This window comes from Staurois parvus, unplaced genomic scaffold (assembly GCF_062004578.1).
Source record: "Staurois parvus isolate SC_StPar_1 unplaced genomic scaffold, SC_StPar_1.0 ptg000108l, whole genome shotgun sequence".
NCBI classification, from domain to species: Eukaryota; Metazoa; Chordata; class Amphibia; order Anura; family Ranidae; genus Staurois; species Staurois parvus.
In genome coordinates this window covers 864885-890536 of record NW_028317904.1, presented here as the reverse complement: position 1 = coordinate 890536, position 25652 = coordinate 864885, and the positions used below count along the sequence as shown (strand labels likewise).

The 25652-nt window shown below is 41.2% G+C and overlaps 1 protein-coding gene across 2 annotated transcripts in view; it reads right to left on the bottom strand.

Annotated features, from left to right (window-relative positions):
• Positions 1-25652, bottom strand: part of NR1H2 (nuclear receptor subfamily 1 group H member 2) — a 132634-nt gene that overhangs the window by 30740 nt on the left and 76242 nt on the right. For both annotated transcript variants that reach the window (XM_089671592.1, XM_089671593.1), the window contains exons 5-7: positions 15565-15834; positions 11661-11881; positions 3458-3637 (exon numbers count right to left, since the gene is read on the bottom strand). In XM_089671592.1, coding sequence (XP_089527718.1) covers positions 3458-3637; positions 11661-11881; positions 15565-15834 — 671 coding nt within the window. The remainder of the gene's footprint in view (positions 1-3457; positions 3638-11660; positions 11882-15564; positions 15835-25652) is intronic.

The window sequence follows — 25652 nt, the reverse complement described above, 5'->3', positions numbered from 1 at the left end:
CAATAATGGAGAGCGTGGTTACTTCCAGTGTCTGAAGTCCCAGCAATGACGGGGTGCTAATACCACCTAACCAGCCAGAAAAGATTGCATCCTTTGTAGGGATCTTTCAGCAGAAAGGAGCAACTCAGAGACACCAAGAACCAGCAAAGCCAACATAGGCAGGAGAACAATCCCATTGCTATTCACTTTATAAAAGTCCTACAGTACAACAAAGCTAAGGGAAAGATGAAAACATGAATCCCAGGCACTGAAATTAACCATAGTAGATTTTTTTACTGAAATTTTGCACTTGATAATCCACAGTGATAGTATCAGGTGACATAAAAAATGGAACTACAACCATTTTATCCTTCAAAGTCTCTGCTTTCCTACAATATTTCGTGTTTGGGGGTTTTAACTAACCCAAAATTAGTATTTTAACATGTGCAAAAAATCAAAACATGGTTCTGGCAGTGAAAGGGTTATGGACCACTGTAGTGAATGGCAAATCTAGAGGTCCAGTATAAAACCATACAGACAGCAGGGTCATGCAAAGAAACACTGATCCCATTGATGACTGCTGCAGTGACTGGTGTGTCAAGGAAATACAGAAATTAGGGGTTCAGGAAGATACTGAGAACTTTTTTCTGCTAGGGTGAATATTCTGGATCTGTGGATCTGGTATGACACTGCAAGCAGCTGATTGATAGAAGGATCCTAAGTAAGCTCTAAGGCAGACGCCTCAGTATACAGCCTACTCGCCATTCCTGGGGCACTCTAAGTGACTGTCCTTGATCTTAAAGAATTCAGCATGCACTGATACTGTAAATATGTGGATCAGGGGATCTCTATGACACAAACAGTGAAGAACGACCACGGCAGTGACTATCCAGATCTGGAAGTCCAGTATGTCATGGAAGGGAAGAAAAGAAAAGCAGATATCAGTGAATACCTGAAATCAGGAGTTTAATCTGACACTGTGTGAAAGCTGCTACTGAGGTGAATTTGCAGGGTCTGGGGTCTATTAGGACACTTTACCCATCAGTACAAGACCCAAATAAGTGCTGGTAGAAAATACAAGGTGCTTTATATTTAGACAGACAACAAACCAAGATAATCTAATCACGGACATCAGAAAAAGTGCCGCTAGGGGCTTGGAGGAAAAATGTAGAGGTTGCCAAGGAACAGCAAAATTGCTACCTCACAAAGGAACGTGATTGCCCCCAATGTAATAGACCCCCCACGAAAAGACCTACTTTCTAACAAAATATGGAAGGCTTCCACCTTTGCAGAAAATGCAATGTGCGTCGCATTAATACAATCAGAGAGCGTAAAGTGTTACAGTTTAGTTAGACTCAGACTTTACAATCCTATACTATTAGGTCTTTTATTTCTTGCCAAAGAAATGTGGTCTACATGCTTCAATGCCCATGTGGGCTTCAATATGTGGGCCAGACCGCAAGAGAATTACATGTTCGATTAGAGGAACATATAGGTAACATAAAATGTGGATTTCGGGGCACACAGTGTATCTAAACATTATGACCCATGTCATAATAAAAATCCTCCTTCTCTCTAGTTCCCTGGTCTCCTCCTCCCATGCCCGCCTCCAGGATTTCTCCAGGGTGTCACCCATCCTCTGGAACTCCCTGCCCCAACCCATCTGACTATCACCTACTCTCCTCTCCTTTTAAGCGCACCCTGAAAACCCACCTCTTCGGGGAAGCCTACCCCACCCCCTGCTAATTTGCCGACCTCCTCCACTCTTCCTACCACTCCATCCCCCACAGCTATCTCCTCCTGTACCACTATCCCCTCCCTCCGATTGTAAACTCAAAAGAGCAGGGCCCTCGAACTCCTCGTGTATCACATTGTATTGTTATTGTACTGTCGCATGTTCTGTCCCCCTTTGTAATGTACAGCGCTGAGCAAACTGTTGGCGCTTTATAAATACTGTATAATAATAATAATAATCCTGCTGGCACAATGTTTATGGCAATTGATAAACATAACCCTCATTGGAGAGGTATAAATGCAAGTAGAAACATTTCACATCTTGAGACTAGATGGATATTCAACCTTAAAAGGTTGTTATACTCCATTAGGTCTCAACATAGAGTGTGACATAAACAGTTTCATTAATAGTTGAAATTATTTGTACCCTCATTTTTTTCAACTTTTTTTTTCCCTTTTTTTTGGCTACAAGATTTTTTTTCTTAGAATATTGTATTATATTTGATTTTTATCACTAGCGATCTTCACAATTTTAATTTCTATATGCAAATTTTAATTGTTGTTTCTGGTTTTGTCCCACATTTCTTGACCTCTTGGTTCAGTGTTTTTTTTTGTCAGTTAAATTTCAGGGGCTTCTATAGTTTTTAATATAATAATGTTATAGATCTTGCAATTGGCATTAATATTTATATATAGAAATATGTGGATAATACATTTCTAGGAATTGTTAGAGAATAATATCTGTCCAAAAATATATTTTAATATCTGTGCAATAATTTTTTGGTTTTTAAATCTTTTTTTATAACAATATACAAATAATATTATTATGCTGATTATTTATGTTAATTCTTTGCACTTATTTTTAGCTTTTTGTAGTCAATTTTACTTTTGACCACAAGATGGCACATTACAGAAGTTGTCAATACTTTTATGTTGCTATAGCACCATTCATGAGACAGTGCTGAATGTGTTTGGCACTGCAATTTGTATGCAGGGTTAACTATCAATCTCTGTACTTTGCACTAATTAGGATGTCTTCCTTTCTGGATTGTTTTGTATAAAAGGGAGGAGTGGCAGCGTGTGTCCCAGGCTCCTGATTACGTCATCATTGACAAAACTAATAGGGCAGAGACGGAACACACGCCACTATGCATATGTAATCCCGCTGCAGCCATCTTGGATTTTGGAATATGAGTTGTTCATATGATATGAAGTGCCTGATTGTCATCTTTTCATTGTAAGTGCATTCACCACATTAAATTGGTGTTTTAATCTGGATTACACTATGGAGAGCCTGTCTTTTTTTCATGATACTATGTCCAACTGGGTGTATATGCACAGTGATCTGATATAACGCAGCAGTACCATCATTTGACATGTGATTTTGAGGAAAGCTAGATATCTTGGAACAAGCGCTGGTTGACATCTCTTAATTGGGGGTCATATGATTCTGGTGGTTCATCATTAAGAAGTTTTGGTGGCATTTGACATCTACAGCTGTAATTTTCCTCATATTCGAAGTACCACTGAATTCACAGTTTTTGGCATCACATTTGGATTCCTTTATTTTTTCAATTTGTGGTGACATAAGAGTTTGATATATTTGCATTGCACTATTGTATTGCACATACATTTTAATATATTTTATATTCACAATGTGAAGCTTTTTTCAGTTTTTTTTTTTGGACTGCTATATAGTCATGGTTAGTACAGTTTATTACAGAACATTTATTTACACTTTTACCTCTATGGTTGATGCTTTCAAAAGTGCTATCTGATCCTCTCGAGACAATTCCAAAAACCCGGGAACCTGTTTGGCAAAATCCACAATCTCCTGCACAGAGATGATGGCTAACTCAGTAAAGTGAGCAAAGCGTTGTTGGCGAGCTTCTCTGCTGTTGGGGTCATTGGCGAGAGGCCATGGCTGGAAAGAGAAATCATCAGTAGGAGAAATGCAAGATCAGCTATACTGAATGAAATGAGGATATGAAATTGATAGAACATTGTCTTATGACCACAGTTTGCATGTGACAAACATTGCGCACTGGTAACAATTAGTGTGTCCGGCCATGATTAGAGCTATTCAAAGGCACACTAATGTCTAACACATTACATGGTTTACTGTGTCTAGTGAATGTAAATGTATACAGTTTTACTTTACCACCATGTACAAGTTATGCATAAAGTCTAGTTTGCATCCACTTCTCTTCATTGTGCTTCCATGTTACAACATTTTTAGACTTTTGCTACTTAGGGAATTCTGGTAGATATTGTATTCCACTCAAAACTAGTTTAACATAACCATATTGATTAGGCTACACACCACCAGAACACTATGCAGCAAGCATTACTGCCCTCCTAAGAAGAGAGATTTCAGGGCAAATATAATTTGATTTTTTTTTTTAACGCACTGTAAAATTCTTTTCTCCAGCAAATCATTGGAAGGCAAGGTCAAACTTCCATTGATGGGTATAGGTGTTGCCTCTGAGAAATTGGACACTAAGTAAAGAAAATTACACCTACTACTACCGATGCCCAAGAGCTGTCCCATAAAAGAAGAACATAAAAAATAAAGTGGCAAGGCAACCCTTGAGATTATGGCATGACTGGACCACACTGCTGCTTACAGAACCCTGTGTTCAAAACTTGCACCAGCTGATGCAGCAACATCCACGCAGTAGAATTTGGTGAATACGTGCCTTGTATACCCTGAGCAACAGGCATCTGGTGCCGAAAGCCCCATGATGCACTCATCTCTCTTGTAGAGTTGGCAGTGACAGAAAACCTGTGATATAGTGGGGGGGGGGGGGGTCTGGGGCGGGGCGGAGCTGGGGGTATGCATTGAAAGATGGCTGAACTGGATACCGGGAATTTCTTATGTGTTTTTTTGCATGGAAATATGTATTTTTTTTATTGTAGGTCTGTAATTTTTAGGAATAACTCACTGAAATCTGTCCGAACAACAGTCTAGTAAACATCCCGGGTATGTTAAAATTTGAAACACGAAATCATAAATTTTAATTTAATAAAAAATAATATAATAAATTTAATTCAATAATATAATCAAACCAAAAACACTGAAATTTGAAATATAGCGCCAAGTTCGCGCATCACTGAGCAAAGTCGCAAAATCGTTTTCAGTGTCTGATGACGAATTTCCCCACGAATCATTATCACTCAATTCTGCAAGTAGTTCTAATTTACTATCGCTGTTCTCTAGCTGGTCTAAAACCGATTTTGACCTAAAGGGACACTTTTTGGACACCATGGACATTTCTCAGTTTCCAGGTAGAAAGAACAGTAAAAATGTAAGCAGGGCACAGGACACAGCACTCAGGACAAAATGTATGTGAAATGCTTTGATACAGTAATGTTTTACTATGTTATTTAAGTGTATTTAGTGAATGTCACTTTTTTCATTTTCAAATCTCCCGCCGGTTCCGTTCATCGTATGTCCTGACGTCGCAGGGGACGGAACCCAGAAGACAGATGCCGGCATCCGCCGGAGGACAATACAGGGGACACTGCAGGTGGGACATCATAGGGGGGGCAGGACAAGGTAAGAGAAGAACAGATCCTGGAGCAGCGCCGCATGGTAAGCCCGAGTGTAGCTCGGGGTTACCGCTTGTGGTACTGAAATTTTACCCCGAGCTACACTCGGGAATACAGTCAGGGAGGTTAAAGGAGTTAGCCCTGAAAGTACCAAATTAAGGTTCCTTTGAGCCAGCTGAGTCCTCACACGGGAGTTATGTGAGCCAGGGCTCTTGAAAAAAGATTGCCAGATCAGATATCTGTCACTCAGTGGTGCTTCATGCCAGGCATTGATCTTGTCCTTCTGTAGAATACCCAGGATCTAAGCAACTGGAAAGATCCGAGGGTCAGTACCTGGGCTTTAACAGCCATACCATTAAAGTCTGTGACTAAAAACAAAATGCAGAATTTGACCTTCAAACAGGTTAGGTGAAGACACAGGAAGCCATGGAGTATCTGTGACCAGGTGACTAGCCAGATAGCCAGTCCTGAACTAAGGAGGATTTAATCTGATTTAAATTTTTGCAAAAGAAAAATAAATTCTGGTGGTAGAAACATATACCGGATTGCTGTGTCCAAAGGAGCATTCACTGTGCCTGCCAGTTGGTCTCTTGCTCTGATAAGCTTGGGAACCCTGCAATTAGAATGGGAATGCTTTCAAATCCATATCCAGTTCCACCACTGACAGATCTGATAAAACACCTCCTGACTGAGGGACAACTACCATGGTCTAAATGCTTTCTACTCAGGAAGTCCATCTGCCAGTTTTCCACTTTGGGCATGTGAACTAACTACCACAGAACCAGACATTCTACCCAGTAGAAGGTGCGTTCCGTCTCTCACACTGAGACCAGACCCTTTGTGCCACCTTGACTATTATGCTGATGGACCCTTGTAACAGACAGTCATACTAAACAAATATCAAGCAGGATGATCCATAATTCTAATTCCATGAATAAACCGGTCCTGCATTGTACACAAAGACAACAAGGACCTGCCTACATTCTTGGAGCATTGGACAAAAGAATAGAGCACCAGGGCAGCAAGAACAGAGGTAACTAATTCATTCCCACTGCAAGCTTCTCACCAGAGATGTTGCAGATGCAGAGGGGTTTAACACACATGAAAGGCAATGCTCAGCATTGCCACTGTACAATGTGCCAGGAGCATCTCCCACTCATTTTCTGCAAGATTGCATCAGTTAAAATGATACTCTGGATATTGTACTGAAGCAAAAGGTTCATAGTACACAGATCATCACCAGTATATAGCAAAGACAATGGCAAAAAAAACTGTGGCAACATGTAAAAAAAAGTGACACTGAACAATAAAGCCCCAAGCTAGAATGAAAAGGTGATTGAAAAGGGAAAATGTTCCAGATCTGTAACCCAAAAGGACCAATAAGAGGCTTCAGTAAGTTGTCTACTCAAAGCTCTGGATAGTTTCTCAGGAACTGTCCACTATCAGTGGATCCGCTATAAGCACTGCTCCCGCTAACAGCCGCTGTAGTGTCAATACCTGGAACTGGGTGTCCAGTATGGCACAATGAAGCAGCATCAATGCCACAGTTATCTGAATCTGGGGTCCGGCATAGTATTGTGTGAAAATACTGCTGCTGGGGTGAAAGTCCAGGATCTGTGGGTTCTGTATGACACTGTCAGCAGCTGTTAATCCTCAGGACACATAACTAAAAGTGATTAGGGCATGCGAGGATATTACGATAAGATGACACTTATCGGTAGAGGACTTATTTTGTCTGCCAATGAATGCTGGAAGGAAAAGGATTATGGGTCATTAAAAATAAGGTGAGCTTTGAACATACCTTTATCAACAACCTTTAGAAAAAGGAGCTGCTTACACATTTATTCTTTATAGATTTAACAGCATAGTGGGGAAACACAAAGATTCAAATAATAATGCAAAGGAGATCTTCTTAACGCAGAATCCCTATTTTTTTTTAAATGCTGTATCTAAAATAAAAAATAGCTAAATCCTACTCTATCAGATGTGCAATGGAAGATATTCGTGAGCAATATTTTCCCTGGCAGTTAACAACAAACTTATACAGATAAACATTATACACCAAACATTTAATACCAACACTACTAAATCGGACGGGACACATGGCTAACTCAGACTGTCCAAGATGTCTATCCGATCATAATGAAGCTTGGCCCTATTATGATAGGATTTTTCTTGGAGATGTGGTATTCCTTAATTGCTAAACCATTGTGTTACATTTAATAAATCCTCTATCAGCAAGCCTTACATTTTGGAAACTGCTGGTTAACCAAGTAATACCATTCAAAAAATTATTTGCAAAAAAAAAAAAAAACGTATCAAGTTTCATAAAATCTGATAACAAAATTGTGTTAACCCTACTGTACTATGCTGGGCCACTCTCCTGCACACCTTTCAATTTGGGATGAGCGGCTGTGTCTGTACAGGTACCGCATCCCCATACACTTGCATAGGCAGCCTGCTTGCAGCACCTGACAGCTCAAGCCACATAAACACAAGGCACATTTAGGGAATATGGGCCTCAGCACCCATGTGAATGAAGCCTTAATGTTGCTAAATATAAAGTTGTGCACTTGGGAGCTAAAAATATGCACGGATCATACATTCTAGGAGTACAGTAATGGGGGAGTTGATCAAAAAGGATCTGGGAGTTCTGGTAGATCATAGACATAATAATAGCATGCAATTCCAAGCTGCTGTTTCTAAAGCTAGTGAAATACTTTCTTGTATTAAAGTGGTAGTAAACTCTTATGTTTCATTTTTACCTACAGGTAAGCTTACCTGTAGGTAAAATTAATATCTCCTAAACGTGCACCGTTTAAGTGATATTCTAGCGAGCAGCAGCCGGTGACGTCACTGGCGCATGCGCTCTAAAGGAACGGCATACCCGTGCTGTTCCTTCAGACCTGTGTGCTGCAGCCAAGATGAGTGACGTCTAGCCGCTCGGCCAATCAAGTGGTCACAGCTTGGGAACCCGAAAGGAGGACCGGGTGAAGATGAAAGCCTCTGCGGCAGTGACAGTGAGCCACTGGAGGGCTTTGTTTTAAGGCAAGGCCTTCATAATGTGTTAGTAAAAAATTGGTAAATGGGAGTGGTGGGATTGTGAGTGAAGTATGAATTTTGTGGAGGAGCAGAGAGGAGAGGTGAGCATCACCAGACCACACACGTAGGAAGATGAATCACTGTACATATGGCTGCATTCAAATTATAAGTTTGATGTTATCATTGTAAATCGTATTTTATATATAGGACAGGAAATACTTGTGAAGCCACTCAGGACTATGATATTGAATAATTCAATGATCAGCAAAGGGTGGGGCAAAGTACCGTACCTTTTCCCAGCTGCTCTGCATTTCTCCACCCTAGTTCATCAACAATGGCATGGTTTGTCCCAGGACAACAGCCTAAGGCAGGCTAGAGGTTAGTTTGTTTTTAATTCAGCCAGTAAGTTGAATGAAAAAAATTGACTCATTTCCCCTATCCACACACTTGATGTGGATGAGGGAATCCTCCTCATTATCCTATTGTATTCTGACAGCGGGGAGACTTCCCTGCTGTCAGAATACACTGATCAGCATTGCAGGCTTTAGCTGCTGATCAAGTGGTTAAAATCTGACAGAGCTACCAATTGACTTCTGTACAACAATCCTGCCCATACATTGATTAAAATTAGGTTGGTCTCTGCTGAACTGGATAAATTTTGATCCATGTATGGCTGGCCTAAAGCTCTGAATCACTGTAAAAACAATGTCACAGTCACTGCTATGTGGTACATTTAATATTGACATATTAAGTCAATATTAAGTTCCTGGCTGGCACATCACCCTGCAAGCAAAGCATTACAGAGATAAAGACAAAGGACCTTATAATTTACCAGTTCCTTCTTTAAGAATGAACATTTACAGCACATCAAAATGATTTTATTGCAACAGAGTGGTGTATTAAATATGTAATGAAAAATATTTAGGTTGCCACTACTGTGCTTCACTTTTGAAAAAAAATGATAGCTGCTTGGCTGGTATGCCAATCCAAACAATTCAATTAGTTTAAGTGGAACTTGACCCAAAAGGGGAAGTTCCACTCAAAATTTTCCTCCCCTCCTCCCTTACCATGTATTTTTTTTTTGGGGGGGGGGGGGGGGTTGGTACTAGTTTTGACAGTTACCTGCTCCCCCTACCTCCACGTAGTCTTCTGGGACATGTCACGGGTCCCAGAAGACTGCGTGATTATTCACAAAGCACACCGCAGCTTGCACAAAAGCCGCATAGCTGGCTGCCCACAGTTAGGATGCCAGCACTGGTAGCCCAAAGATTAGTGAAGAACTAGCCCGAGTGAGGACGGTGCTGGAGTAGTGTCCTTTTACTAATTTATTTAATTTTTGCAGAGTGAACCTGTTTGATCTTGGTTCTTAATACTTCTAGTCATTGATCTGAAACAGGCAGCTAGCATTTTCAGAAGGAACCTCTATATTTCTTACAGTATCAGTTTTACAGCATATCTAAATCCAAAAACAAAATGTGATATATTGCAGCTTAGATGTGTTTTTTTTTTACTAAAGTTCAATTCTCAGAAAGTTACATGAACACTCCTGCATTTTTGGAAATATCAACAGGTATTTTCTGTACATGCTGAAAATGTTTTTAAACTAAAAAATGAAAAACAAATGCAGCCACCACATCTGGTCTGGTAAGCTGCAAAGTATAACATTTTTGTTCTTTAATTCAAACATCCTTTCAAAAAAGATTCTCATCCTCAAATTTAGTGATGATATCGCATTTCCACTTCCCATATCAAAGTGCGCCAAAAGCTGTAAATTCCAATTTCCAGTGTCACCAGCATGCAGATGTTAACACTGTGATGCCGCAAAGCTCCACCTCCTTCTTGCAGGACTGTCACCACCTACTTCTTATCTGCAACTTTAGAACAGACATTCCTGTACATTCAAAAAGCAACACAAGGTCTGCCAGCAATATATGGATGAGATCATTTTTTATCGCCTCTTCACTATCTTTTTTTTACCCCCTAAGAGCTCCCCCTTCACCTGGGAAAGCAGTAGCTGGGTGTACACATGCTGCTTTGCTTCACATTCATATTGCTCTTTAGAGAGCATATGACAGGTGATAAGAAGGTGCTATATTCCCCTAAATGCCTGCCAAACACATACATTGTGCGCGGTTGCAGCGTGACCCCCATTAACTAGAATGAGTCACGTACAGTGGGTAACATTGCCTGCCGAGTGTGAAAGTGGGTATAATTCCTGCCATTAGTGCAGAGCAAAGCAGCATAAGTATACCCCCAGCTGCTCAAGCAAAGGGGAAGCGATTGAGGGGCAGGCAGGAAAAATGCAGCTCAACTGCGCAATTTTACAGCCCCCTACCCCCAGCCACAAGTGTAAACAAGCTCTTAATACAGAATTATCTGGGTTTTTTTTTTCAGATTATACTTACCTAAGTGGATGCAGCATCAGTCCAATGCTGCATCTGTCCCCCGCCAGCTCTAAGGGTGAGAGGCCAGCAATCACATGACCACTGAGTTCTCACTGCTGCTGTGAGCAGAGAGCCTGCTCAGCCCGCTGTCAGCTGAAAATGGGTCACAGGAGTGCAGAACGAACTGCACTCCTGTGATCCACAGGGGAAGTACAGCCAAAAGAGTTTGGGTTGTACTTCTCTTTTAAGGGGTTAATGCAAAGCAAGTGTAAATGAAACCCTAAAGCGGTATTAAACCCAAAAATGTAATCTATTACAGCTTACCAATCAGAGTGTGATGGCTTCATTCATTTTCTTTTTTAGGCTTTTCCCCCCTTTCTTTTCTCCTTGTGATCTGGCCAGTAACACACCTCCTGTATTAGAGTGCCTCCATTCTGGATGAAGGAGCAACGGCACACAGCAGACAGCAGCATCGTTGCTCTAGAGGGACGGGAGTGTTAGACTAGCAGATTTAGGCACGTTAACAATTTGAAGCCAAACTCCAGCTCACATTGCAGTTACAGTAACTGTTTTCTTTCTTTTGGGATAAAGGTTTTTTCCTGAATAAATGCTGATTACTGTAAGCACCCTTGTCAGTGGTAAATGTTTTGTTTCTACACTTTTACCTGATACATTTTCAGGAAAGTTAGTTCTGTTGAAAAACAACAGACTTACTGGCCAGATCACCAGGTGAAAATAAAAAAGCCAAAAAAAGAGAACTAACGGAGCCATCACATCTAAAAATTGGTGAGCTGCAACATAATGTTTGTTTTGGGTTTAATACCACATTAAAGTCTTAATAAAAAAAAAAAAAAAAAAAAAAAAAATTTCCAGAATGTTAGTTCTGGCATTACTTTGATACCCTAATGCCATGTCATTTTTTTAATTCTGACTTCCAACTGTTGTAAAACCAGCATGTTAGTTACATACCGTTACTTTGGGCTGATCACTGAAGGACCTTTTGTTGCACTGTTGCTGGGCAGATACTAGTTGCTGGATCATCTCCTCTTGCTGAGGCGTTAAATGGACAACATCCTGGGTCAGCATGGAAGGGCTGGGGGGAGCCAGAGCTGCAGATGAGCGAACAACATCATCTTCCTGCTGCTGCTTCTTGATCTTTTTACTACGGATCTGCTCTTCAGACAGAACACCTGGGAGGAAGTGCAACAGGGTCACTATCAGCCAACAGACATCACATGACTGACGAAACAAGTGACTAATCAGAGCTTGGAAACCGTTGCTGGAAAAAGTGACAAAGCTGGCCTAAAAGCGGCATTGTGTTTTAGTTTATTATTTTAAGGTCAAACTACAATATTTAGCCCAAGGCTGTTCAAAGCCTGATATTTTTTCCACAAAACATAAAAAGGGAAAGATCTTCTCCATACACCAGGGATAAAAGTGGTGGTGAGCGTAGGACATTAAATGCCCTTAAAAATACAAATAAGACCGCGGTCTGGCCACGGACAGCATTTTTGCTGAGCATTAGGAAGTGATAGAATGTGTTGCACAAACAATAAATGGATTGTTCTGTTAAAAAGGAACCAGCAAGGCAAAACATATGGGAGCTGTTATTGCTTAATTTTAAAGATTTGGGTTTTGGGACCGTCAATGTATCGAGGATTCACTACCCAGCAAATCACTGACCTGGAACAAGCGTGCAGGATGAGATTTCACTTCACTAGCTGAATGCTTTTTTTCGCATCTGTAACTCATTAAGTGGGAAGGCTCTCTGTGCTAGTACCTTTACCTCTGGTTCACATATATGCGGCCGTGTGGGCCGCGTTTTGCGTGGGCACGAGAGCCCATTCATTCGACACGCAGGGAAGAAGTCCCTGCACTTCTGCTGAAAACGCAGCCCACACTAGAACCTCAGTTCCCAGTATGGTTGCGTTTTCCAGTGAGGGCGGTGTGCCATTAATGGCGGGTCCGCATTCTTCTGAACGGGTGGGTGCGGCTGCACGGATCCGCAGCAGCACCACCTGCACATATGTGAACCTAGCTTAGGCTGGGTTCACACTGGTGCAGTGCGTTATTCGCAGCATTTTCTGTGTGAATTCCACACCGCATCAGAATGGCACCCTGTTCATGCAAACCGATGCAGGTGTGTATGTTAACAACACCCCAAAATCGGTCTGCAAAACGTGGTGCGATGTGCAGAATCAGATCACATAGGTGTGAATACCCATGCGATCCGATTCTAGGGCGGGTCCAATCGCACCGCACACAAATCGCATGTAATTTACACAGGAATGCGGTGCGGTTCCTGTGCGAATCACATGCGATATACCGCACCGCATCAGTGTGAACCTAGCCTCAAAGAGTGTATTTTTTTTATACTCGCTGTAAAATACTTTTCTTCACTATGTCAATGACACAGGATTTCAGTCTTCTATGTATGGGTATAGCTGCCACTTCCAAGAGGCTGGACACTATAGAAAGAACAAAGGGTATTGCCATATTCACTGGCTATATGCATGTGCAAAACAATGGAACTGATAGGAAATATTCTGGCGAATACAGTAAATTTTAGCAACAAGACAACAATGCAGGAGAGGAGATGTCCTCCAATGAACCACTGGAAAAAATAATTTTATAGCAAGTCTAAAAAATTATCTTCTCCCAGCATTCATTAGGGGACACAGAATGCCAAAAAAAACATATTCCCAAAAAATATATATTAAAAAAGAGGAGCAATAAACACACATGTTCCCTTGCAAGCCTCAGATGTAATATTGTGACTCAGATCAGCCAATAATGTGCACTAAGAGCACGAAGTGTAATTTCTGCCTACCGCTTCATTCCTCTGCTATCAGTATAAATCACTTCTGACAAGTTTTCCCTGACACCAAGAGAAAAATGATAACAAAGGAGGGACCTACAGCAGAGTGACAGCCTCAGGTCTGTTCTGTGACCTGTGTGGAGGGGGGGGGGGTCTCTTCCCTCCAATCAGCTTTCAAAACTCTCCTCACTGAGCTCTGCAGAGTGTAAATTCAGCTCTCCCCTACCTTTTTTCTGAACTCTCAGACTAGCTTTATAAATTCAGCACTCTGAACAAGTGTAGAATGAGAAGACTGTGGATAGACAGGTACAACTTATGTAGGAAAATTTGATTAATCTCCGGCCAGTCACTTCACTGGGTATATGTAAGTGTTTACAACCAACCACTTAAAGTCCACCGTTAGCATCCATGATGTTGCCAGAACCACTTGTCAAACAGTGGTAAAAATTGTAGATAGCTGACCATCTAGCACTGCACACCTAGGAAATAGATGGCTGGTAAATAGAGGCCCAGGAGGTATTGATTAGTTTAGTAGAATGAGTGATGACAGTGAACTAAGGATCATTCCCATTCAGGGAATAAGCCGAGGAAATAACCTGGTGAATCCATCTACAGAGAGTCGAACAAAATGCAAGGAACTCCTTAAGGAAAAAGAAGGGTGCATAGTAGACATGGCTGCCAACAAAGAGACCCTGAAGTGATAATGACAAGGAAGGCCACTGTCTCAAACAAAGACAAGAAAAGGATCTTCAATAGCAATTCAAAGCGAAGATTCTGAAGCACCAAGTTACAATCCCATGGAGCAAGGGAGTTTTTCAAGGCAGAGAGATTAGTGACACCGTAGATAAAAACATACAAGCTGGAGAATAAAGGTGGCCATACATGGATTGAAATCAGCTGCTTCAGAAGGGACCGGACGAATTTTGATTTGTGTACAGCCAGCCTGTCGTGTTTTTCCCAAACGATCAGTGCCACCGGCTATTGCCAGCAACAGTGTGTTCTGATAGCGGAGAAAGTTATCCGCTGTCAGAACACAATAGCACAGCGGGAGTTATTCCCCCATCCACACACTCGTAGGATCATTTTTTTTTTTTTTTCAACCCAGTAGTTGAATGAAAAGATACAAACTTTTGTGGTTTGTGAAGACAATGTGAACAGGAGGCTGTTTGAGTGAATATCCAGAATCTGACGGTCCAGTTGGACACTACCAGCAACTATTTATGTCTAGAGGAAAATAAATTTAATCTCCAAATACGGAAAGATTTCTTCACTGTAAGAGCTGTGAAAATGTGGAATAGACTCCCTCAAGAGTTGGTTCTGGCCATTTCAGTGGATTGCTTTAAAAAAGTCCTGGATTCTTTCTTGGATACACAGAATATAACTGGATACTAACATTTATAGGTAAAGTTGATGCAGGGAATATCTGATTGCCTCTTGGGGGATCAGGAAGGAATTTTTTTCCCCTGCAGGAGCAAATTGTATCATGCTTTGCTGGGTTTTTTGCCTTCCTCTGGACCAACTGTGGGTGTAGGATTATAACTTTTTTTATGGTTGAACTGGAATGACTGTCTTTTTTCAGCCAGACTAACTATGTAGCTATTTAGTACAGGAGTCTTCAACTAAAGGGCTTGATGTAGTAGAACTGGAGATAAACATCCTTCCTCTTTAGGAAACTAAACCAAACTAGGCTTGTGCTGCACATGCAGTTATTACAGCTCGATGGATTGGTGCCCTTTGCTCGTCCTAATGTCCAGCCTCCTAGCGGCAGCAGTCTGTGATTGCTCTGATTTGCCAGGGGTGTCTCCCCTATACAATATAGAAATCACATTTTTACTAAGCATGAAGTATCAGTAAGTTAGCTATGTTAAATAAACCAGCACAAAACATTATGATAGGCCCAAATACAATACAGATTAAGAGGGAACTGGCAGCTTTGTCATCATCTTTTATTGTCTTTGAGTAAGATGAGTGCTTCTACTGCAATCCTTGCTATCCCTACTGAAATGAAAGTGGAAACATTAAAGGAAAAAAAAACAAAAAAACATGGTGACTTACACTGCTCCCGCATGCCGGCCTCTCTGCACTTCCGGAGCCTGCACTCCTGGCACTTGCGGCGCATGTACATGTCCATCTGACACTTGCCATTGTTCTTGCAAGTGTACTTGGCATTCTTAATTACACTGCGTCTGAAAAAGCCTTTACAGCCCTCGCAGCTCAGCACATTATAGTGAAAGCCAGAGGCCTTATCTCCACATACACTGCAAACTTCATTACCCAACATCTTTGGTGCAGGACCCTTCTTTCTTTTACGTTCTGGCTCCTCTGCTGTTGAAAGACAAGATTAATACATTTTAGATTAACTGTAATTAAAGCCCAGTTATTTCAAGAAACAGACAACTCGGCCAGAATTTGGATACTGGTAAGGCTTGCAGCAGTGTGCGAATTGTATACAGCCCAGGGAGAAAATAATCAACACTGCCTTCACAAAAAAATCTTCACATCATTAGCTCTAAATTTAAAAGCAGCAAAAAATGGCAAACAAAACATTTCAGCCCAGCAGGATTTTCATCACAGCACACACTTACAGTCAGGTCCATAAATATTGGGACATCGACACAATTCTAACATTTTTGGCTCTATACACCACAATAGATTTGAAATGAAACGAATAAGATGTGCTTTAACTGCAGACTGTCAGCTTTAATTTGAGGGTATTTACATCCAAATCTGGTGAACGGTGTAAGAATTACAACAGTTTGCATATGTGCCTCCCACTTGTTAAGGGACCAAAAGTAATGGGACAATTGGCTTCTCAGCTGTTCCATGGCCAGGTGTGTGTTATTCCCTCATTATACCAATTACAACGAGCAGATAAAAGGTCCAGAGTTCATTTCAAGTGTACTATTTGCATTTGGAATTTTTTGCTGTCAACTCTGAAGGTGAGATCCAAAGAGCTGTCACTATCAGTGAAGCAAGCCATCATTAGGCTGAAAAAACAAAACAAATCCATCAGAGAGATAGCAAAACCATTAGGCGTGGCCAAAACAACTGTTTGGAACATTCTTAAAAAGAAGGAACGCACCGGTGAGCTCAGAAACACCAAAAGACCCAGAAGACCACGGAAAACAACTGTGGTGGATGACCGAAGAATTCTTTCCCTGGTGAAGAAAACACCCTTCACAACAGTTGGCCAGATCAAGAGCACTCTCCAGGAGGTAGGTGTATGTGCGTCAAAGTCAACAATCAAGAGAAGACTTCACCAAAAGGGAATACAAAGGGTTCACCACAAGATGTAAACCATTGGTGAGCCTCAAAAACAGGAAGGCCAGATTAGAGTTTGCCAAACAACATCTAAAAAAACCTTCACAGTTCTGGAACAACATCCTATGGACAGATGAGACCAAGATCAACTTGTACCAGAGTGATGGGAAGAGAAGAGTATGGAGAAGGAACTGCTCATGATCCTAAGCATACCACCTCATCAGTGAAGCATGGTGGTGGTAGTGTCATGGCGTGGGCATGTATGGCTGCCAATGGAACTGGTTCTCTTGTATTTATTGATGATGTGACTGCTGACAAAAGCAGCAGGATGAATTCTGAAGTGTTTCGGGCGATATTATCTGCTCATATTCAGCCAAATGCTTCAGAACTCATTGGACGCCGCTTCACAGTGCAGATGGACAATGACCCAAAGCATACTGCAAAAGCAACCAAAGAGTATTTTAAGGGAAAGAAGTGGAATGTTATGCAATGGCTAAGTCAATCACCTGACCTGAATCCGATTGAGCATGCATTGCACTTGCTGAAGACAAAACTGAAGGGAAAATGCCCCAAGAACAAGCAGGAACTGAAGACCGTTGCAATAAAGGCCTGGCAGAGCATCACCAGGGATGAAACCCAGCGTCTGGTGATGTCTATGCGTTCCAGACTTCAGGCTGTAATTGACTGCAAAGGATTTGCAACCAAGTATTAAAAAGTGAAAGTTTGATTTATGATTATTATTCTGTCCCATTACTTTTGGTCCCTTAACAAGTGGGAGGCACATATGCAAACTGTTGTAATTCCTACACCGTTTACCTGATTTGGATGTAAATACCCTCAAATTAAAGCTGACAGTCTGCAGTTAAAGCACATCTTGTTTGTTTCATTTCAAATTCATTGTGGTGGTGTATAGAGCCAAAAATGTTAGAATTATGTCGATGTCCCAATCTTATGGACCTGACTGTACATATGTGAACACAAGCATTACAAGCCAAAATAGCTCATCCTATTTTGCATAAACATCACATGAATGCAACTTCTCTGTGCATTACAAAGGACACCTGAGCCTTATTAAATACATTATCAACCAGAATAGTTTTGCCTCTAAAAAAATATAACAGCTTAATCTGAGAAAGATATAAAACCAATTACAGTGCATCCAGAAAGTATTCATAGCGCTTCACTTTTGCAACATTTTGTTATGTTACAGCCTTATTCCAAAATGGATTAAATTAATTTTTTTCCTCAACATTCTACAAACAATACCCCATAATGACAATGTGAAAGAAATTAGTTTTGAAATCTTTGCAATTTATTAAAAATAAAAAATGAAAAACCCCATGTACATAAGTATTCACAGCCTTTACTCAATACTTTGTTGAAGCCCCTTTAGCACCAATTACAGCCTCAAGTCGTTTTGAGTATGATGCTACAAGCTTAGCACACCTATTTTTGGGCAATTTCTCCCATTCTTATTTGCAGTACCTCTCAAACTCCATCAGGTTGGATGGGGAGCCATTTTCAGATCTCTCCAGAGATGTTTAATCGGGTTCAAGTCTAGGCTCTGGCTGGGCCACTCCAGAACATTCACAGAGTTGGCCCGCAGCCACTCCCTTGTTATGTGGGCTGTGTGCTTAGGGTCGTTGTCCTGTTAAAAGATGAACCATCACCCCAGTCTAAGGTCTAGAGCGCTCTGGAACAGGTTTTCATCAAGTATGTCTCTGTACATTGCTGCATTCATCTTTCCTTCAAATCTGACTGGTCCACCAGTTCCTGCCACTGCAAAACATCCCCACAGCATGATGCTTCCACCACCATACTTCACTGTAGGGTTGGTATTGGCCAGGTGGTGAGCAGTGCCTGGTTTCCTCCAGACATGACACTTGGCATTCAGGCCAAAGAGTTCAATTTTTGATTCATCAGACCAGAGAGTTTTGTTTCTCATGGTCTGAGAGTCCCTCAGGTGCCTTTTGGCAAACTCCAGGCGGGCAGCCATTTGCCTTTTACTGAGGAGTGGCTTCTGTCTGGCCACTCTATCATACAGGCCTGATTAGTGGAGTGCTGCAGAGATGGTAATTCTTCTGGAAGGTTCTCCTCTCTCTCCACAAAGAAACGCTGGAGCTCTTTCAGAGTGACCAGTGGGTGCTTGGTTACCTCCCTGGCTAAGGCCCTTCTCCCTCGATCGCTCAATTTGGCTGGATGGCCCTCTCTAGGAAGATTCCTGGTTGTTCCACGCTTCTTCTATTTATGGATGATGGAGGCCACTGTGCTCATTAGGACTTTCAATGCTGCAGAAAATTTTCTGTACCCTTCCCCAGATCTGTGCCTTGATACAATCCTGTCTCTGAGGTCTACAGACAATTCCTTGGACGTCATGGCTTGGTTTGTGCTCTGTATAAGGTCCCACAGTTAACCGTGCATTGTCAGACAGGTTTATGCCTTTCCTAATCATGTCCAATCAACTAAATTTCCCACAGGTGGACTCAAATCAAGTTGTGGAAACATCTCAAGGATGATCAGTGGGAACAGGGTGCACCAGAGCTCAGTTTTGAGTGTCATGGCATACCTTTGTACATGTGGTTTTTTGTTTTCATTTTTTATTTTTAATAAATTGCAAAGGTTTCAAAACGAACTTCTTTCACATTGTCATTATGGGCTTCTGTTTGTAGAATGTTGAGGAAAAAAATTAATTGAATCCATTTTGGAATAAGGCTGTAACATAACAAAAATGTGGCAAAAGTTAAGAGCTGTGAATATTTTCTGGATGAACTGTACATCAAGAAGAAATTATAAGAAATAAATAGAAAAAATTAACCAATTTAAGTTTTCATCTGAAATATGCAGTTCAGTAATTGGCAGTAGTTCACAAAATGGATATCAGAGAACTGGAGAAAGTGCAGAAAAGGGCAACCAAATTCAAGGCATGGAGGAGCTCAGCTATGAGGAAAGATTAGAGGAACTGAATTTATTCTCTCTTGAGAAGAGGAGATTAAGGGGAGATATGATTACTATGTATAAAAACAAAGGTGGTCCATATAGTGCAACTTGGTGCAGAGTTATTCACTTTAAGGCCATTATAAAGGACAGGGGGGGGGGGGGGCACTCTAAGTCTGGAGCAAAAGAGGTCTAACTTTTTACATACCGAAATGTACTATACATTTCTAACCTCTACATACGGCTAATGTGTAAGGAAAACTCTACAGGCTTGGAAAAAAAATAAATAAATCGGTATGTAAATGGCTGGTCAACTGGCTAAAAGATTGTATTCAGAGAGCAGTGGTTAATGATTCATACTCTGAATGGTCTAGGGTTGTAAGTGGTGTACCCCAAGGTTCAATGTTGGGACCCTTACTTTTTATTATATTTATAAACGATATAGGGTCTGGGACTAAAAATACCGCTTAAGTCTTTGCAGATGACACCAAGCTTTGTAGTGGAATAACGTGCTTACAGGATGTCTCCAACTCACAAGCCGACCTCAATGCACGGTTTAATTGGGAAACTATGTGGCAAATGAGGTTTAATGTTGATAAATGTAAGGTTATGCACTTTGGAGCTAAGAATATGCATGCATCATACATACTAGGGGGAGTACAACTAGGGGAATCAATGGTGGAAAAGGATCTGGGAGTTCTGGTAGATCACAAGCTTAATAATGGCTGCAATGCCAAGCTGGTTTCTAAAGCGAGCAAAATCCTCTCTTGTATTAAAAGAGGGTGAGGGAGATAATTTTACCCCTGTACAAATCATTAGTAAAACCTCATCTGAAATATGCAGTTCAGTTTTGGGCATCAAGTCACAAAAAGAACATTGGGGAACTGGAGAAAGTGCAGAGAAGGGCAACCAAACTGATAGAGAGGCATGAAGGAGCTCAGCTATGAGGAAAGATTAGAGGAACTGAATGTATTCTCTCTTGAGAAGAGGAGATTAGGGGGGATATGATCAACATGTATAAATAACATCAGTGGTTCATATAGCGAACTCTGTGTAGAATCATTCACCCTGAGGTCATCAAGGGACAAGGGGGCACTCTTTAGGTCTGGAGGTAAAGTTGATCCAGGGAATATCCGATTGCCTCTTGGTGCATCAGGAAGGAATTTTTTTCCCCTGCAGGAGTAAATTGGATCATGCTTTGCTGGGGGGTTTTTTTGCCTTCCCCAGGATCAGTTGTGGGTATAGGATTATAACTTTTTTTTTTGTTAAACTGGATGGACTTTTGCCTTTCTTAAGCCAGATTAACTATGTAAGAAAGGCTTCTTAATGAGAGCTGTTAAAACATGCAATAGATGCTCTTAGGAACTAGTTCTGGCAAACTCATTTGATTTCTTTTTATTAATAGGTGTAGGCAATAACACCAGAGGTTCTTTATATGGAGGTTTTCTGTTCTACTTATTTGCTTTTTTTCTACTGTATGAACTAGACCAACTTATGTTTTTTTTTCAACCTAATTATGTAACTATATACTGTGTGAACCATTTGTATTTTTGTTTAATGCTGTAAATATATGAATGCAGAAAATCCAAAATGCCTCCTTAGAAAGAAGTCTGTTGCATATATCTCCTCCCTCTTAGGTTTTAGTTGCAATAATTTGAAAGGAAAATTACTACATTTCTATTTGTGCTGACACTCATGCTGCTTTTAAATTTGGAGCCAATAAAGTCATGATGTTATTGTAAAGCATATAAATCCTGAAACTAATACACAAAAAGATAAATCTGACAGACATTTTAGTTCTTCCTCTTTAGCCAAAAACAAAAAAAAAAAAATAGGTTTCTAGATTGGAGTTAGGTTTTAAATCACAAGGTTAGAGCATAACACATTATCAAACAGCAACTCCAGGCAGCAAGTTAACTCGAATTTGTAATGCCATTCATAAAACACTGGAGCTATGCTTTAAGTGAACTTGAAATTTGCTCATACAGAGCAAAACACTGTATTTTCACTTAAATGCCCCCCACACCACCTTTATACTCAAATCACTACTCTTAAGAGCCCCCCACATGTTCAACCCCTTTAAACCCACCATCCTTTTGGCAGAACAGTGCATAGTGTTCAAGCATGAAAGGTATGCATTGGTTCTCGATATGGCCAATCACAGCGCCTCAGTCCTATCAAGTCGGAACTTGGAGAGTGCCTTGTGTAAGTTCCAATCAGATTGATTTGAAGGGCTTTTTGCTAGCTAGTGAACAGGTCTCAGAGCTATAACTTTCAGCTTAAAAGAGTTCTAGAAAGCCTGATGCAATCAGACAAAGGCCACCCTATTCTAATTCAGTTCAAAGAAACACTAGTGGTGGGGGGGGGGGGGGCAGAAAAATGTGGCTTGAATGACAGGTTCAGGGTAAGGTATTTTGAGAACATTAGGCTGCTGGCAGCCACAGAATTTTACACAGTGGGTTAATCTTGTATCTTTGTGCATTGCCTGGATGACAAGCAATAGCATTGGGTATGTAGGTAGTGTACTCACATACCCTGCAAACATGTACAGTATATGACTGAAATGTTCTTTTTAAGTTTTATCTATAGTTAAAAAAATATAGGTTTTTAAGAGTAGGGTGTGGTTTAAACACAGTTTTTTCTGGGACTGAAATGGTTTTGTATAATCCACTACAACCAGAAAACCAACAGAACTCCTCTCATTTTGGAATTTGAATCTTCTTCCTAAATCTCTGCCATACAACCTCCTACATCACTGATCAGGCTCAAGCATTTTGAATCCAATATGTTGGTTGTGATCAAGCAAATCCACTGGCAGTAATCCTGACACTTCAACACATAAGGCTTTATATATAAGACAGAAAGGAGCCTGCAGTGTGTGTCTGGGAATATCTCTCCAGCATTACCAATAGAAAAGCTAAAGAGGGTTCCCTGGTCACCAGATTACCTCCAAAAGGGAGTGAGATGGGCCAGGTACACTACAGTTATGCTTTCTAGAAAAACCGAAGCCGAGAACAGGTTGGCTGCATGTCCTGTATGCCTTACAAGGCTTAACCTACATTTTCTGGAGTGTACACTTAAGATATCAGCTCAGCCTCCATTGGAGTACTGATGTCTATACATGTATCTTGTTTTACAGTGTAAACGCAGTAGGAGTAGGAACAATTATGCAGAACTACAGGACTTCTGCTTTCCTGAAACAAGCACCGGGTCATTGTTTGTGAGCCAATGATGTCAGAATGAAAAGTGAAACCCTGAGCAGGAATGGCTGTGCACCCTCCTAGGTTCACACATATGTGGTACTGGAAAAGCAGCAATCCCTATGCGTTGCCTGCATCACATTGCAATCACACTGCTTGTGATCCGCTGCAGGTATCAATATGAGGTTAACAAGACCACAACCACATCGCACTATACTGCATGTTACAAAACTACCATGAGATGAGATTGTGGAGCGGCTTCAGAAAGGTGCCTGCACTTCTTTGGTGCCATGCGGTGCAATTTGAGCCCATTCCGGCTCAAATCGTACTGCACTGAATTGCACAGGAATACGGTGCGGTGCCTGTGAAATTCACATGCGGGTTATAGTGTGAAGTGGGGCTAAAAGGTTGGTATCCATTTTTACTTAACTGTAGCTTTACAAATGCTGCACTACAGATGAAACTCCCCACCAGAGACAAAGACAGCAATAAAACTAGAAAATCTATATAATTTTGATTGTTTACACAGAAGACGCTGGATAGTCACTGTCCTAATCCAACATGTGCTTCTCTATATAGATTTACTCAGGAAAGTCCTATTTTGAGTCCACTCAAGCTTCATATTTAACTGAATCTTTAATAAAAGGGGAATATATTTCTGGCCCCCAAACATGCTGAATCTTTTTTTTTTTTAGTTTAAACCAATAAATTAATTTGAATTTTTATAATTTGGTCTGTTACTCTTTCCATTCACAGAAATACATACACAGGGCAGCAGAATATAATAAAGTTCTGATATTGCATGCAAAAATATTCTAACAACAAAGTGCATAAAGCAAAGCCCATATATAAAACCAGCTCACCAGCACAGATGGACAATTCACGATGTGTCAAACAAGTGACAAAATATTCATTCTGGTGTCAAAGGTGCTTGATCCCGTCACCAAATACAATCATGACTGCTCACCTAATGGATATGACCCCTGAACTACCAGGCTGGTCATATTTGCTTTTCCCCATTAAGGGTATTTACTTGAAATGGTAGCACCACTGGTCCAGGCAGATCACTCCTCAGATGTATCAAAGTGTGCCGTATATTCAAGACAGGGACAAAAAGTGCTCTCTGCTACAATTTATTTCTTTACTCAGAAAGGAACAAAATTGTACTTACAAATCTGGCACTTATTACCAAGTGCAAAGAACAGTGTTCAAGAAACAAAGAACAAACCGCGTATAAAACACCAAGATAGCCGCAGGTGACGTCAACGAACGTGACTCCTCCCGTATGCGATACAGTGAAGGAAATAAGTATTTGATCCCCTGCTGATTTTGGATGTTTGCCCACTCACAAAGAAATGATCAGTCTAAAAATCGAATGGTAGGTGTATTGTAACACCGAGAGACAGAATAGCAATAAAAAATTCAAAAGAAATGCATGTCTAACAAATGATGCACGGATTTGCATGTTCATGAGGGAAATAAGTATTTGATTCCCTTCAGAAACCATGACTTAGTACTTGGTGGCAAATCCCTTGTTGGCAATCACAGAGGTCAGATGTTTCCTGTAGTTGGCCACCAGGTTTTCACACATCTCAGGAGGAATTTTGGCCCACTCCTCTTAGCAGATCCTCTCCAAGTCATTAAGGTTTGGTGGCTGACGTTTGGCAACTCGAACTTTCAGCTCCCTCCACAGATTTTTAATCGGATTAAGGTCTGGAGACTGGCTAGGCCACTCCAGGACCTTAATGTGCTTCTTGAGCCACTCCTTTGTTGCCTTGGCCCTGTGTTTTGGGTCATTGTCATGCTGGAACACCCATCCACGACCCATTTTCAATGCCCTGGCTGAGGGAAGAAGGTTCTCACCAAAGATTTGACGGTACATTGCCCTGTCCATCGTCCCTTTGATGCGTGCAGTTGTCCTGTCCCCTTAGCAGAAAAACACCCTCAAAGCAGAATGTTTCCACCACCATGTTTGACAGTTGGGATGGTGTTCTTGGGGTCATAGGCAGCATTCCTCCTCCTCCAAATACGGTGAGTTGAGTTGATGCCAAAGAGCTCCATTTTGGTCTCATCTGACCACACCACTTTCAACCAGTCCTCCTCTGCATCATTCAGATGTTCAGTGGCAAACTTCAGACGGGCCTGGACATGTGCTTTCTTGAGTAGAGGGACCTTGCGGGCACTGCAGGATTTCAATCCTTGTCCGCATAGTGTTTTACCAATTGTTTTCTTGGTAACTGTGGTCCCAGCTGCCTGGAGATCATTGGCAAGATCCTCACGTGTAGTTCTGAGATGATTCCTCACTGTTCTCATGATCATTGACACTCCATGAGGTGAGATCTTGCATGGTGCACCAGACCTAGCGAGACTTACAGTTGTTTTGTGTTTCTTCCATTTGTGAATGATTGCACCAACTGTTGTCACCTTCTCACCAAGCTTGGCGATAGTTTAGTAGCCCAGTCCAGCCTTGTGTAGGTCTACAATCTTGTCCCTGACATCCTTGGACAGCTCTTGGGTCTTTGCCATGGTGGAGAGTTTGGAATCTGATTGTTTGATTGCTCCTATGGACAGGTGTCTTTTATACAGGTAACAAAATGAGATTAGCAGCACTCCCTTTAAGAGACTGCTTTAAATCTCAGCTTGTTGCCTGTATGAAAGACACCTGGTAGCCAGCAATCCTGCTGAATGATAGGGGATCATTTCTTTGTGAGTGGGACAACATTCAAAATCAGCAGGGGATCAAATACT